The following is a 15,387-nucleotide window of genomic DNA, read 5'->3' on the forward strand; positions in this document are numbered from 1 at the left end:
TTTGTTATAACAACAGTCAAAATAATTTATGTGTCTATCAGAACTTTCCTTAAAATTATTGTTTAAAAATGCCTTTTACTTACGCTGTCACTCAAGAAATGCATTTTTCTCAAAGAAGACAGATCAACCAGCCCAATTCAATGAAGAGTAATAAAAGCAAGGTCATTTTCAGCCCCACATGCTCCACTCTTCCATAGTAATACAATTCAGGCCAGCCTGGCTTTAACGGAGTCAGTAACACATTCATTCCTGGAGAAGGAAATGGCAACCCACTCCAGTGTTCTTGCCTGGAGAATCCCAGGGACAGAGGAGCCTGGTGGGCTGCCGTCTGTGGGGTTGCACAGAGTCAGACACGACTGAAGTGACTTAGCAGCATCAGCAACACACTCATTCCAGTAAAGTCTGTCACATTATTACACGACACCATCTTCATCTACTATAGCCTTTATTCCAGACTCCCTTTGGGTAGTTTTACATCTTCTCCAGTGTTTTCTGGAATTATGGAGGGAGTTCAAAACTCAGCAGTCTTTCATAAGCTAACTCAAGGAAACTTTAAATTCACTTTCTTCAAAAGCAGAGGTTTCTGAAGGAAACCTAACTGTATCCTATTTACAAGAAATACACTATAAATAAAAGGGTATAGGAAACATAAGAGATAGAAGTAAGATATACCACAAAACATTAACTAAAAATAAGTTGGTTTATATAATATAGTACTATTAGCTATAGTCACCATGTTGTATGTTATATCCCCAGAGCTTATTTATCTTATTATGGGAAGTTTGTACCTTTTGACTACCTTTACCCACAATAACCCTCCCCTTTTTCCACCCCTGACTCTGGCAACTACCAATCTATTTTCTGTTCCCATGAGTTTGTTTTTTTCCAGATTCTACAACTAAGTGTGCTAATACAGTGACTGTCTGTCTCTAACTTAGCATAACTTCACTTAGCATAAAGCCCTCAAGGTCCATTCTTGTTATTTCAAATGGCAGAATTTGCTTCTTTTTTATGGCTGAATAATATTTCATTGCATATACATTTTATCCATTCATTCATTAATGACACTTAGATCTTAAAAATTCTCATGAAAACAAGAAAAAACCTGTTACTATGTGAGGTGATACATGTTAAAAAAGACATTGTGGTAATAATTTCTCAATATATAATTTCTCAATATATACATGTATCAAGTCATATTGTTCTATACCTTAAACTAATGCAAAGTCACATGTCAATTATATATCAATAAAATTGGGGGGAAAAGTGGATTTAGCTGTTTTATTACCAGACAAAACAGACTTCAAGGTACAATGTATTACTGGATTCAGAGAGGATATATCATGATGATAAAATGTTAAATCCTTCAGGAAGTTTAAACAATCTTAAATTAGTACACATCTAGTAAGACAACCTCAAAATATATACACAAAAAACTGGCAGAACTAAAATGAGGAATAGACAAATCCACACTTAAAGTTGGAGATTAAAATTCTCATTCCTTAGCAATTGATGAAACAAGCAGACAAAGAAAATCAGTTGGGATAGATAAGATTTGAACAAAAAGATTAACAAACTTGACCTAATTTATACAGTTAGAACAATGTGTGCCAACAGTTACAAAACTGCATTCTTTTCAAGTGCAAATTAAATATTTACCAAAACTGGCATGAAGCAAATGTCATCAAATTTCAGAAAATGAAATCACATATCGCATGTTCTAAGCACAATGAAAGTAAGCTAGAAATCAATAATTTAAAGGTAAAAAAAATTCTCAAAGTTGGGAAATTAAGTGGTACATTTCTAAACAACCTATGAGTCAAAGAAGAAATCATAACGGAATTTAGACAGTATTCTACACTGAATGATAATGAACAAAATTTCAGAGAGGCAACTAAAGCTGTGCCTAGATAGAAAGAAATTTAGAGCCTTAGAGCTCTAAAAGGAAGCCTGAAACAAACCCAACGAAACAACTACCTAGTGCAAGAAGTTAGAAAAAAACACAGCTAATTAAACCCAAAGAAAGTATGGACATCATAGAGAAAAGAGCAGAAATTAATAAAATAGAAAATAAACATGTAGTAGATAAAATCGACAAAGCCAAAAAGTGGTCCTTGATAGACTCTGGAAAGACTGACCAAGAAAATCAGAGAAAAGCCACAAATTACCCCTATCAGAAATAAAAAAAAGAAAAATTATTACAGATCCTACAGATAAAGATAGATGACAGAGGATATAAAAATAAATTTTTTTGACAATTTACACAAAATAGATAAATTATTTAAAAAACATGTTACCAAAATTGATTTGGAAGAAATATAGTCATTTTCATATTTTCTTTAATGTTATTTAAAAACTTCCCACAAAGAAAACTTTAGGCCTGGTGGTTTCTAATTGTGAATTCTTCCACATACCTAGGGAAGAAACAAAACCAAACTTACATAAAGTCTTCCAGAGAACAGACACAGAAATAAAGCTTGCCAACTCATTTTACAAGACTAGCATAATCCTGATACTAAAATCCCACAAGGAGATTATAAGAAAGAACGGTGATAGGCCAATGTTTCTCATGAGTTTAGATGTAAATATTAGGGGAAAAAAAAAGAGGGCTTCCCTGGTGGCTCAGACAGTAAGGAATTGGCCTGCAATGCAGGAGATCCAGGTTTGATCCCTGGGTCGGGAAGATCCCCAGGAGAAGGAAATGGCAATCCATTCCAGTATTCTTGCCTGGGAAATCCCAGAGACAGAGGAGCCTGGCGGGCTACAGCCCATGGAGTCGCCAAAAGTTAGATACAACTGAGTGACTAACACACTAAACACACTACATTTGAAAGAGTATTAGCAAACTGAACCCAGTAATATTATGAAAAGAATGCATCAAGACCAAGTTGGATTTACTCCAAGAATGCAAAGTTCATTTCACATTTAAAGATCAATCAACCTAACTTACCATAAGTTACAAAATAAAGAAGGGAAATTATGATTACCATGCAAAAGCGCCTGATAAAATCCAACACCAGTTTGTGATACAAACTCTCATCAAAAGAGAAAGAGAAGGTAACTTTAATCTGATAAAGTTTATCTACAAAAAGTCCTATAGCAAATACCATATTTAACGGTATTACATTAAAAATTTCCTGAGACTGGGAATGAGACAAAGATGCCTGTTAGCCTTGCTTCTACCTAACAGTGTACTGGATGGAAATTTAGCCAATTCAATAAGAAAAGGGGAAAAAACCCCAAATAAGACAAAACATAAATTACATGAGCAGACTGGGCTCTAGATGGATAAGAGGAGCAAGTGGAAGCAGGGCAGAAAATTGAATTTTAAGTTCAATTTCAACTTCAAATTGTAAAGCACTAGACCGTAACTTCACATGTTCTAAGCTTCTCTGATCTTCCCTGCAAACCTGTAGGCTAGATAAAGCAGGTATTATTAACCTTTAGTTTGGAAATGATACACAAGGCTCAGAGAAGTAAACTGATTAGTGTGTCTCTCTTTAAGAAGCAAAGGCAATATGGGGACTGACCAAGGAAGTGGGAGTTCAAATTTAAGTTTCTTTTCAGTATGTCATGCTTTCTCAAGCAAAAGGAGCTAGAAAAATCCAGAGAGAAATCATGCCCAGAACTTACTACTGGGTGTACCAAACTTAAAGTTGCCACTGAACTCATTATCTAGAATTTCTTTTTCTTTCCATAGCTAAGAATCTGGGAACATGGTAGGCTGAAATGACACAGAAAAGTCCCTTTTGACTTCAACTCATAGAAAGGCCACACAATATATATATATATATATATATTTTTTTTTTTTTTAATAAAAAAGAGAAGCTCAAGAGAGAACGAGTGAGAGAGAGAGAGAGAAAAGGAAATTTCCCAGATGCTAGAAATGAAGAAAAAAACTTTACAATGTAAAGTGGGAGCTGACCCAGATTCAGATATAGTTTCAAGGGTTGGTCCCCAGAGTTAGAGTGCCCAGACAAGAATAGGGATCCATTTTCCAGCTTTCAAAGCGAGAGTATATGTGGATGAGTGACAGAGGACAGATTCGCTTCTTAAAATGTGGACCCTTCATGAGCAGCCCAGTCAGTGAAAAAGAGTAGGAAAAACAGTTCACTGGATCAGGAAAGCGGGAAAAACTTCCTGTCAGGGATCTTGTAGACAGCAGATGAAAGATCTACAAAAAATAAACACCACAACTGGATACTGGGGGACTTTATATTATTAAGATGGCATGGACATTCCAACCCAAGAAATTACAGGGACCACTGAAATCTCTGGAGCTCTGCAGAACAGGAACAAAAAGGCACTGTACTCTCAAAACATAAAAAATTAGACTTCAAAAGGGAAGCAAGAAAAAAAATTCTGTCTGAAGATGTGGTCATCTTCAAAGAGTTACAGACCATACAGGAGGTACATTTCCATGAGGTGAGTCAGCATATACAGCAAGCAGACCTGCCATCCACCCAGAAAAAAGAATAGAATGCTCCAAAGAAACCATGAAATATTATGTTGAAAATGATTAAAATAAGAAACATAATGAAAGATCAGAATATTTCGAAAAATTTTGACATTTGGAAAAGAACCAAAGGAACAACTAGAAATTAAAAATTACAGTTACTGAAATTAAAAAAATTGAGTGGATTTACTAAAAAATGGATTAGACATAGTTGAAAAGATTCTTAGTTAACCAGAAAGTGAATATGAATACATTATCCAGAATGCACCACAGAGAAATAAACAATAGAAAACACGAAAGTGCAATTAAAATATGTGAGGACAAACATCCAGCAGAAGTTCAAAAGGAGAAGTTAGAGGGAACAAGGCGAGGCAAACAGGTAACAGCTAAAAATTCTGAAAAATGAAGAGAGACATGAGGTGTACAATTTTTGATCAAGATGACTAAAAACTAACCTACCCCCAAATATAGGTCAGCAAAACTACAGAACATAAAAGATTTAAAAAAATTTTCTTTTTCTAAAGCAACTAGAGAGAAGAAATTATCTTTAAAAGGAATACTTAGGCTGAAAGATTTCTAATCTTCAGCAACATACATCACAGACTATGGAACAACAGGTGCAATGAACTGAAGGAAAATAGAATAGCTGTCAATCAAGCTAACTACTATTCCCTCCTCATTTATTTCTTAACTCAATGGAGAAAGGTATGCCAGTGTAAGAGGGGCTTGGACAGGACTAGCTGGAATTAGCAAGACCAAAATATTTGGAAGGCAGTTAATTCAGTGGAAACAGATGACCTAGACATAAGACTCCAGAAGCTTTTGTCTTTACACTGTATTTCTAGCCAAAGTTGGCTATCTTAGTGGTAAAGGCTTAGGCAGAATTATTTATGGAGCACATTAAGTGAGCTCGAGATATATAGCACAGTAATTAAAAGTGAAGTCTCTGGAATCAGGCTAATGAGAATCAAATCTTGACTCTGCTTCTTATGAACTGAATGAATTTCATCAAGTTACTTTACTTCTCTGTGCCTTGATTTTGGTAGCTCTATTTCACAGTTTAAAAACGACGAAATAAGCAAAGAAATGTAAAACATTGGGCATAGTATCCAGCACACAGTAGGTATTTAATAAAGGCTAGTTATTCTTATTATTTAGTCTTGACTACAGGGCTGTAATCTGACCATAAGTTTGAAGAAGTTATCTTTAATATGACACTGAAAAACTAAAATATAAGAAACACATACTCTGACATCTACTGAGCAGCCCACAGTCCACGATGGATTTCCCAGCACTTGATTCTGGCACAGGAGATGAACTAAAGAAGATTTCCCAACACCTGTAAAAGATACAAGCACTCTAGTCATATAAAAGACATGCTGAAAAGACTGAAAATAAGCAGTAATAACATTATGCAAAGCACAGTTGTTTAAAGGGTGTTCATACCATACCGATGATTTAATAAGCTTCGCTGATAGAGAAGATGGTTAACGACACTGGTTCTCTCAAATTTAGTATCAGGATCCTCTGAAGGACTTGCTAAACAACATAGAATGCTGGGTCCTGTCCTCAGAGCTTGCAATTCAGCAGGTATGTCATGGAAGCCAAAGATTTGCACTTCTAACAAATTCCCAGGTAATGTTGAAGCTACTGATTCAGGGAACTCACTTTGAGAACTATTCATCCAGGGCAATTTTGAATTAACTAATCCTTTTCCTTTTGAATGATTTCATCTATTCAGCTTATTTTAGAATTGTAGACTCTTACACTTTAGAGGTAATCTCCTCTATACTGACCACCAATGCAGAGGTCCCTTTCACAGATCCTGTTAGTTGCTCTTTTGGATTGGGCTTGAACACTGTCAGTGACAGGGATTCACCATTTCACAAATTCATATTTAGATACTTCAGTTCTCCCATACAGTGATCTTTGGAAAGCAGTCAACCACTTGGCTTAGACTTATCTTTTGGAAAAGAAGAACAACTTTCTCCATCTACATTATGGCCCTTTTTCTTTACAGGCAGCAGTTTTCTTTTTATTGAAGTATAGTTGATGTAAAATATTATGCTGGTTGCAGGTATACAACATTTAAATACATTATAAAATGATCACCACAGTAAGTCTGGTAACCATCTGTCCCTATACAAAGCTATTACAGTACAATTTGTAATATTTCCTACGCTGTAGAATACATCCCTGTGACTTATTTATAACCAGAAGTTTATAACTCAATTCCCTGTACCTATTTCACCCCTTTCCCCACAGCTCCTTTCTAGCAAACACCAGTTTGTTCTCAGTATTTGAGCCTGTTTTCATTTTGCTTTGTTTTTTAGATTCTATTATACATATAAGTGAGATCATACAGCTTGTCTTTCTCTGTTTGACTCATTTCACTGAGTATACCTTCTAGATCCATTCATGTTGTCATAAATGGCAAGATCTTGGCTACTGTCAATAACGCTGCAATGAACATAGGGGTGGATACCTCTTTTCAAATTAGTGTTTTTGTTTTCTTCAGGTAAATACCCAGAAGTAGTTGCTGGATCATATGGCAACTATTTTTAATTTCATGAGGAGCTTCCATAGTTTTCCACAGTGGCTACACCAATTTACAATTACACCATGAGTACATGAGGTTCTCTTCTATCCACATCCTGGACAACACTTGTCATTTGTTGCCTTTTTGATGACAGTCATTCTGGCAGGTGTGAGACCATATTTTGTGGTTTTGATTTGCATTTTCCTGATGATGAGAGATGCTGAGCATATTTTCATGTGTATGTTTTCTTTGGAAAAATGTCTTTTAAGATACTCTGCATATTTTTTAAAATTAGATTTTTTTTTTATATTGAGTTGTATAAGTTCTTTACATATTTTGGATATCACCTTATGGGGTATGTCATTTGCAAATATCTTCTCCCATTCAAAGGACAGTATTTTCTTTTATTATAGATTTCCTGGGTTTAGGATAATATAGTTACTAATGTTAGGGCTAGTATTTAGAGATGTATAGGACGAGGAAAGGGAATGAACTATCCCATGTACGTTTGTGTGCAGGGTTACTCATTCAACTAACACATTTCAGGATGCTATTATAACAAGCACATCTGGTGAGGCCTCGTGTGTCACTAGTTGTTATAAAAGATAAAATACCTCTTTGTGTGCATTATTGCATATGGACCTATCACTTTTTATAAGTTTTATTTTCAGACTATGTAGAAAGTATAGAAAAAAGAAGAAAAGAATCACCTGAAGAGCACTTCTGTCAGCATGCAGATTTAACATCATAAGCAGAGTTTTTCTATAAGCAGGTTGTTATTGTGAACATGTACATGTGCGTGTGTGCTCAGTCCCTCAGTCGTGTCCGACTCTTTACGAGCCCATGGACTGTAGCCCGCCAGGCTTCTCCGTCCATAGGATTTTCCAGGCAAGAATACTGGAGTGGGCTGCCATTCCCTTCTCCAGGGGATCTTCCCAACCCAGGGATGGAACCCAAGTCTCCTGCATCTCCTGCACTGTCAGGCAGATTCTCTTACCACTAGCGCCACCTGGGAAGTGCCCTGGTAGCTTAGACGGTAAAGCACCCGCCTGCAATGCAGGAGACCCAGGACAGATCCCTGGGTAGGGAAGATCCCCGGGAGAAGGGAATGGATACCTACTCCAGTATTCTTGCCTGGAGAATCCCACAGACAGAGGAGCCTGGCGGGCTACAGTCCATGGGCTCGCAGAGAGTCGGACTGAGTGACGCAATGCAGGTACTTAAAAAAAAAAAGAAACATAAGCCTTTGCTTACACAGCTGGTTTTGTCTGAAATATTCTACCCAGCCTCTCCTTCTAGTTCCCCTCTCCCACTGGCCTGATGAATTAATCTTTCAAGACTCAGCATCATTCTATATAAAAAGTCTTCTCATATTCCATACAGGCAGAACTAAGCACATCATTCATCATCCTCTGCAACTCCACTTTTCATGCTCCCATAGAGCACTTAAAATCCACTATTATATTTGCTTGTTTAAATTTTATTCTTGCTGCTTAATTTTAAGTTCTTTGAGGCCTGGGACTGGTTTTACTCATTTTTTATTTCTAGTACAAAGAATAGGGTCTCGATTAGTACTTCTTTATTGGCTAAAAATTTCCATGTTCTTACAGAATCTTCAGAAACATTTTTAATGTCTCCAAGTTCAGAGAGTAGACATAATGATTTATTTAAACATTTTCTCATTATTAGATATTAGGGTGCTTTGAACTTTTCACTATACTAAGAAAAGGTTTGTTTAAACTTTTGTTTAAAATTAAAAGTATTTTGTTAGTATACCTTCCAAGAAATGAAATTAACATGTAAAAGGAAACCAACATTTAAAGTTCTTGATATACACTGACAACTTGTATCTGGTTACTCTGCCACCAGCCATATACACAAGCCTGCAGGTCTTACTGCACCTCAACAGTGTGTAGTTGCTTTTTCATCTTTGTTAGTTTATAAGAGGAAAAAAAGTGACATTTTTGTTTTAGTCTGCGTTTGTTTACCTTCTGGTAAAGATACACATTATGATCATCTTTGCAAGCCAGTTGCTTTTCCTCTCTTATTAATTATCTATTGACATGCTCCACCCATTTATCTACTGGGTTTTAGTGACCTCTTCATATACTAGATGCTCATGTACTTGAACCAAACATATTCTCAGATTTCCCTTTCATTTATTATTTTTATATAGAAGCAAGGAAGACTTTTGACTACTCAAACTGAGCTTTGTCTTTTATTCATCGAATTGCGTTTGCATATGCCTTTAGGGCATATTGTTGATTTTTGTGTTTGCAAGTAGGCTTGTTTATGTTGGAGGCACATAGCTAGGCATTTAGTTATCAGCTTGATACAAGGCTTGAATTTCAAGTTAAGTTTAACTCTGTCAGAGTAGACATTTCTATGCAATAATATTGTGTAGCTTTCCATGAATTAACTTTTGGGTATTTTCGGTGACAAGAGTTAGCTAACATGGGATGAACTTTACACAGTAAGAACAACTTAAGAGCCAAGAATAGTGGCTAACTTTAAGAATCTAAGGAGGTTCTAATTCTATGTTCTCATCAATAGAACTAACTTAGATCAAAAGAATGCACTTGATCTGCTGGGTAAAAAAGTTCAGTATAATCAAATAAATGCCAGGGCCAAAGACAGTTGGTAATGTGTTAAGATCATTCCTTATACCAAAGGAACAAACAGAAAAGAGTATGTGCATGTTAGATTTTCAGGATTCCTTACTCAATTATCAAGTAACTCTACAGGATACAAACAGATTTCTAAATCCAGTCATTCCTTTATATATTTGTGAAACCCTCAAAATTTCACAGGAAAAATAAGCCTTTATTCAAAAATAAACTTTGAAGTTTAAATACAAAGGCAGATGAAGTGTAAAAAGTATATACTAATCTGTCAGATAGCATATCACTGTTAAAAGGGAACTATAAAAAGACAAGAACTGACTTTGCAAATAAAGCCTAACTTCAGTGAATGTGCGACAGGATCAATCACTTTTCTGGTGGGTATGGCTATGTCTTTTGTTTTACAACTAAACTATAAGAATAATTTTAAAAAGCTTTCTATTGATAATTGCCTGATCACATTTCCACATTTAATAGAGCAGCCAATTCAACCCTGTTGCATAATGCCTTGATTCCACAGATATATCCCTACCACTTAACTCACTGCTTTGTGTAATAGGTGTTTAAAAATTGGGGTAGGGGAATGGACAGTTTGCACAAGATGTCAGCATGAAGGGGTTGCTACATGCAGTAGAAAGGGAATTAAAAAATGAGAGAGAGCACCCACTTTTACGTGTCAAGCTAAAAAACTAAAGTTGACATAAACTGGATTATGTTCACAGGGTTTCATTATGCAACTTTCTGAAGGGAATATTAAATAATGCTCTCTGTAAAATATTTTGTAATACAAAATAATCTTCAGGTAATCTGAAAAGGTACTTAAACTTCTCCCCATGGCAATTTTACTCCATTTGGTAAGGCTCATTTTCAGGCTCTTTGGAGTATGTCCTCTCCACCTCCAAGCATCTGACACAATGTTTTTGCTCATAGCAAATATCCAAAGGTCAGCTTAGAAAAGTACATCTATGATATGCACCAGGCTGCCCTGGTGGCTCAGAGGTAAAGAATCTGTCTGCAATGCAGGAGATGCAAGAGATGCGGGTTTGATCCCTGGGTCGGGAAGATCCCCTGGGGTAGGGAATGGCAAACCATTCCAGTATGTTTGCCTGGGAAATCCCACGGACAGAGAAGCCTGGTGGGCCACGTACAGTCCACGGGGGTAGTAAGGGTCGGACATGACTTATCGACTAAACCACCACCACCACCTCCACCACCACCTGAAAAGCAAGGTTGTCATCTATTCCAAGTTTTTACCAAGATTAGGAATGGAGGCTAGGAGAAACAGAAAGATAGTGAAGGGGAGAGAGAAACACAGACTTCAATTCCAGTTCTCAAGTGTCCAAGGTAAGAATTTTAACACTAGGATTAAGCTGGGCTCAGCATTGTTCTAGCTGCTTCACAATATGGCCTCTATCTTAAATTTTCTATTTCTTACAGCCTAGATCCAACCAGTCCATTCTAAAGATCAGTACTGGGTGTTCTTTGGAAGGAATGATGCTAAAGCTGAAACTCCAGTACTTTGGCCACCTCATGTGAAGAGTTGACTCATTGGAAAAGACTCTGATGCTGGGAGGGATTGGGGCCAAAAGGAAAAGGGGACGGCAGAGGATGAGATGGCTGGATGGCATCACCGACTCGATGGACATGAGTTTGAGTGAACTCCGGGAGTTGGTGATGGACAGGGAGGCCTGGCGTGCTGCGATTCATGGGGTCGCAAAGAGTCGGACACGACTGAGCGACTGAACTAGAAGTAGAACTAGCACATAATAGGTTTTCAGTTAAGATTAAAGAGAACAAAAAAAAGAGAAGTGCAGCTGAAAGTAAAACAAGACTACCACCTGTTATTTTATGAAATAGTATGGGCTGGTGTTTTAGATACGTGGACTTGCAGCTCAAACCAGTTCTGTCATTTACAAAGTAAAAACCATAAATCATACATCTCTCCACCTCGCTTTTATCATTTGTAAAATGGTATGATAGGACTGATCTCGGGATTAAATGAGTTAATACCTGCAAAGTTTGGAACAGTGTCAATAATACTTGGAACAGTGTCATTCTTCCTAATGAATGTTTGATTTCCTTAATTAAAATCTCCCAAAGGCATCTGCGCTTGTCTCAGCCCGGCGCTCAATTCAACACTCAGTATCTGCGCATCTTTTAAAACAAAGAATCACTGGGCTGCTGTCACCCTGGAAACCGACGTAGAAACCTGCGAAAGCAGAGAAAAGGCCCCGGGTCCGCGGCCCTCACCCGGACGACGCTGCCGCTCCGTTAAATTGAGCAAAGTCCTCTGGGAAGTGTAGTCTTTAAGACTTAAGACGGAATTCAGCCACGAGCCGAAATCAGTTAGTCGGTGGCTGGATGGAGGGAGAGTGAAAGGGGAGGATTTTCGGATAACTCAAAAGTGTCGGGAGCCCCAGGGTTGTGTTAAGACGCTCACCTGAGTCTCCCAAAACCAGTACCTTCACTCGATCCAGGGACGCCATCTTGTCATCGCCTTCCTGAGGTTAACGCCTATTCCGGGATTATAGGCCAATCAGAGCTGGGTTTGAAAGGCAGCGCCTTCAATGTTATTGGCCAATAGGAGCGTGACTCTTGATTGAAGGCCTCACTGTGCCGATTGGCCCTCCTAGTTGAAAGTAGCGGGTGGTTTCTAAAGCTGGTCGCAGGAATAAAGCGTTTTCTTTGACGCACAAGTGGCGTGGCTCGGATAAGCCGGTAGTTGAGGCGCTGAGGGAAGCTGTAGTGGGAGTGTTCGAGGATTCGCTTTGGTAAACCTTGTTCCCTGTTTCTCGGTTTCCTGGCCAGGCGCCGCCTCTTAGGGTGCCTTCTCTTTTTCGCTCCTTTCTTAGCTGTCCTCCTCCCCCTTAGCTACTCTCTTGATTCGATTCTCTTCTTGGTCTTCCAAAGAACCATTGACCGCGGAGCGGCCCATGTGCGACCTCGGGTAGGACGGGCTTGACTGCGCCGAGTGTGTCCTCAGCTGATAGAGTCCTAGGGAATTTAGGGTGTCGGGGTGTCACAGTGGGGAGGAGGAGAACGTTACCGGGCGCGTGGAGGCCAACTGATCCGGAGGTTTCGCGGTATTGTGCCACTTTATGTACGAAGGCATGGAGAGTACCGTGAAATGTGGCAACCGAGAAAGCCAGCTGGGTGTGTAAATCCAAGTTTTTCTGGAACTGGAATAGAAGTAAACTGAAATAATCTGACAGGACTCCCCACATCCACTCCTTCCATTTTTTGTTTTACACGCTGCAGTCAGCATAAGCCCTTAAAAACACGAATTTGATGCTGTCGCCTCCTGCTTAAAACCATTTGAAGTTTAAGAAGAGGATTTCCAATACCCTGTCTTTTTCTACTCTGGAAGCCGCAGTAAAGGAAGTGAATTGAGGGGAAGCTGGGTAGGCATATTTGAAGAACAGGTGCTTAGCCGATCTATTGAAAGTTTTGTGGGGCACTTGACCAGCTGTGGCACATGCTGGAAAGTCAGTGGTGGACAAGATCAAGCCCCTGGTCTCCGAGGTAGATATGGAGAAAGTATGTTCACTATATTCTGTTCACTGTAAAAAAAATGAGGGGAGAGAACTGTGGGAACTTGGGAAAGGGGGCTCATTTAATCTACTAAGGGGAACCTGAGACGGTGTCTCTGAGGAAATGTCATTCGACATGTGAAGGATTGTTAGGAGAAGGGACTTTGGGCTTAGCTGTGGGGGCATAGAGAACAGCATGTGCAAAGGCATGGAAGTGGGGAACGCATGTATGGCTGGTGGAATTGGAGAATGCCTGGAAATGAGACTGAGGAGGATAGACCAAGTGCGAAGAGTGCATTCATTTCATCTTTGTTTCTCCACCTCTGTGCCCGTGTTTGTATGACTGTAATACATATGGTTCAAAAACAGAACCGACTTACCTTTGGGGCTCTGGGCTGGGTAGGGTCATAGGTGAGGCTGAGAGGTAACTGATGAACTCTGAGGCTAAAAAAAGAGAAGCATGGGCTGGTCCCCAGAGGTCACACAACTCAGAAGTCAACAGAGGCCAATCCAACTCCTTCCCTGTTTAGAAGTGTCAACTGCTCTTTGTTTCTATGTGGGAACATGGTCACATTTTCCCCTCAGATGTTTCCAGTTTTCAAGACTCTGAAAATTGAAATGTGAAATCTCATGATTTTTAATTGTTGACCAGTAATTCAGAAAATTTTCAAAACGTTCTTTGAATCAAGTGATGTGGTAGATGTTGCCAGTTTGAGACCTCTGACCTCAATATTATGAAATCCAGAGATTGAGGAGATTCAACATAATTAGGTGAGTAGAGGCGACTTAGCAGGAGCAGAGGCAGTTAGGGGAGAACACATGGTCAGGAAGGAGGATTTTAGAATGTAGAGATTTTGAACAAGGTGATTCTTTGCTGAGCTCCAGTTTCATTTGTCTAGTTACCTCCTGGGTATCTTCACAGTAATATCCTGTGGTATTTCCTCAAAGACAAGCAACTAACACTGATTGCTTCGTTTCTTCCAAATCTGTTTCTCTTCAGGTGGTAATGTACTTCTCATAGTAGTACTTTTTTCTTCCAGTTACAGTGGCTTAAAATGAATAGCTGTATTTTATTGTTTAATAGGTATAATGTTTCAGTTTTACAGGATGAAAAGAATTTGGAAGTGGTTGGTGATGATAGGTGGATAACATCAAGAATGTATTTAACATTACTGAACAATTATTTAAAAATGCTTAACTGGTAACTTTTGTTATGTATATTTTATCGCTATTAAAAAACTGGGGGGAAAACCCCAAATAGCTGTTTAAAATTTTAAAAATACTCGATTTCCAGTATATTATTGGAATATATTATTGGGGCCTTTTGATTTTGTTTCTCTAATAAGTTTCATTCATCCTGTCCTCTGGTAATTTCTTCTCTTCTGTAGTATAAGTCTGATGACTATAGCTTTTAATATCAGTACTTCCATATGAATTGTCTCATTTAATCTCACACATCAGTGCTATGAGGAAGGCACTGTTAATCTGATGAAATGGAGGCTGAGAATTTTCCAGGGTCATAGGCTAAGAAATGGTGGAACTGGGATTCAAAGCCTAAATCTATTGAAGTCCTCATGTCACTCCCTTTTTCAAATCTTTAGTGCACCCTGTGATGTTTCAGGCAAAAGTAACAGACTGAATGATAAGTAGTACAGGGTTCTTCCTATGTGCGATGTGCTTTGGTGGCGGTGTGTAATAGCCAGGTACCCAGTTTGTTGGTAGCAGTAGTCACGGACTTATTCTGTATATTTGTCACCTAAGGAGCTTTAAAAAAAATCAGTATGATGCTTAATCTGGCCCTCCCAGACCAGCTAAAACAGTCTCTGGGAATGGGTCCAGAGTGGGTATTTTTAAATGCTCCCTAGGTGATTTGGCTTTACAGCCAGGGTTGAGCGTTGTTGGCCTGGAAATGGAGTATATGGGGTAGAAGGTCAGGGAGGGGAATACAATAGTAGGAAATAATACTAGAAAAATAGGTTATCTTCATATTTGCGATCCTTTGGTCTGTTTCTGAAACCACATACTATGTTCTGCCAGTTGTTGAGCATGTAAAACATAACCCCCAAAAGTAGGTTCAAGTACAACATATAGACCAAATTGGAAAGGAGAACAAAATACGTCTCTCAGTATATTATGATACTGCTTTGGTGTGGGCCCAGACACTTGCTTGGCATCCTTAAGCCTTGGAATGACAGAAAGCCTCAAGGACCACAAGTTTGAATCTAGGTGCTACTTTGTTAT

General features: G+C 38.5%; 2 protein-coding genes across 2 annotated transcripts in view; one reads left to right on the top strand and one right to left on the bottom strand.

The window, feature by feature from the left end:
* RABL3 (RAB, member of RAS oncogene family like 3) overlaps positions 1 to 12,102 on the bottom strand; it is a 37,801-nt gene extending 25,699 nt beyond the window's left edge. Inside the window, exons 1-2 of the mRNA XM_052640247.1 lie at positions 12,057 to 12,102; positions 5,704 to 5,795 (exon numbers count right to left, since the gene is read on the bottom strand). Of these exons, the coding sequence (XP_052496207.1) occupies positions 5,704 to 5,795; positions 12,057 to 12,102 (138 nt within the window). The remainder of the gene's footprint in view (positions 1 to 5,703; positions 5,796 to 12,056) is intronic.
* Positions 12,103 to 12,512: 410 nt separating this feature from the next.
* The window catches only part of GTF2E1 (general transcription factor IIE subunit 1), a 34,293-nt gene continuing 31,418 nt past the window's right edge, over positions 12,513 to 15,387 (top strand). The window contains exon 1 of the mRNA XM_052641753.1: positions 12,513 to 12,563. The gene's annotated coding sequence lies outside the window, so the exon portion shown is untranslated. The remainder of the gene's footprint in view (positions 12,564 to 15,387) is intronic.

The sequence above is a fragment of the Budorcas taxicolor genome, chromosome 1 (assembly GCF_023091745.1).
Source record: "Budorcas taxicolor isolate Tak-1 chromosome 1, Takin1.1, whole genome shotgun sequence".
Classification (NCBI taxonomy): domain Eukaryota; kingdom Metazoa; phylum Chordata; class Mammalia; order Artiodactyla; family Bovidae; genus Budorcas; species Budorcas taxicolor.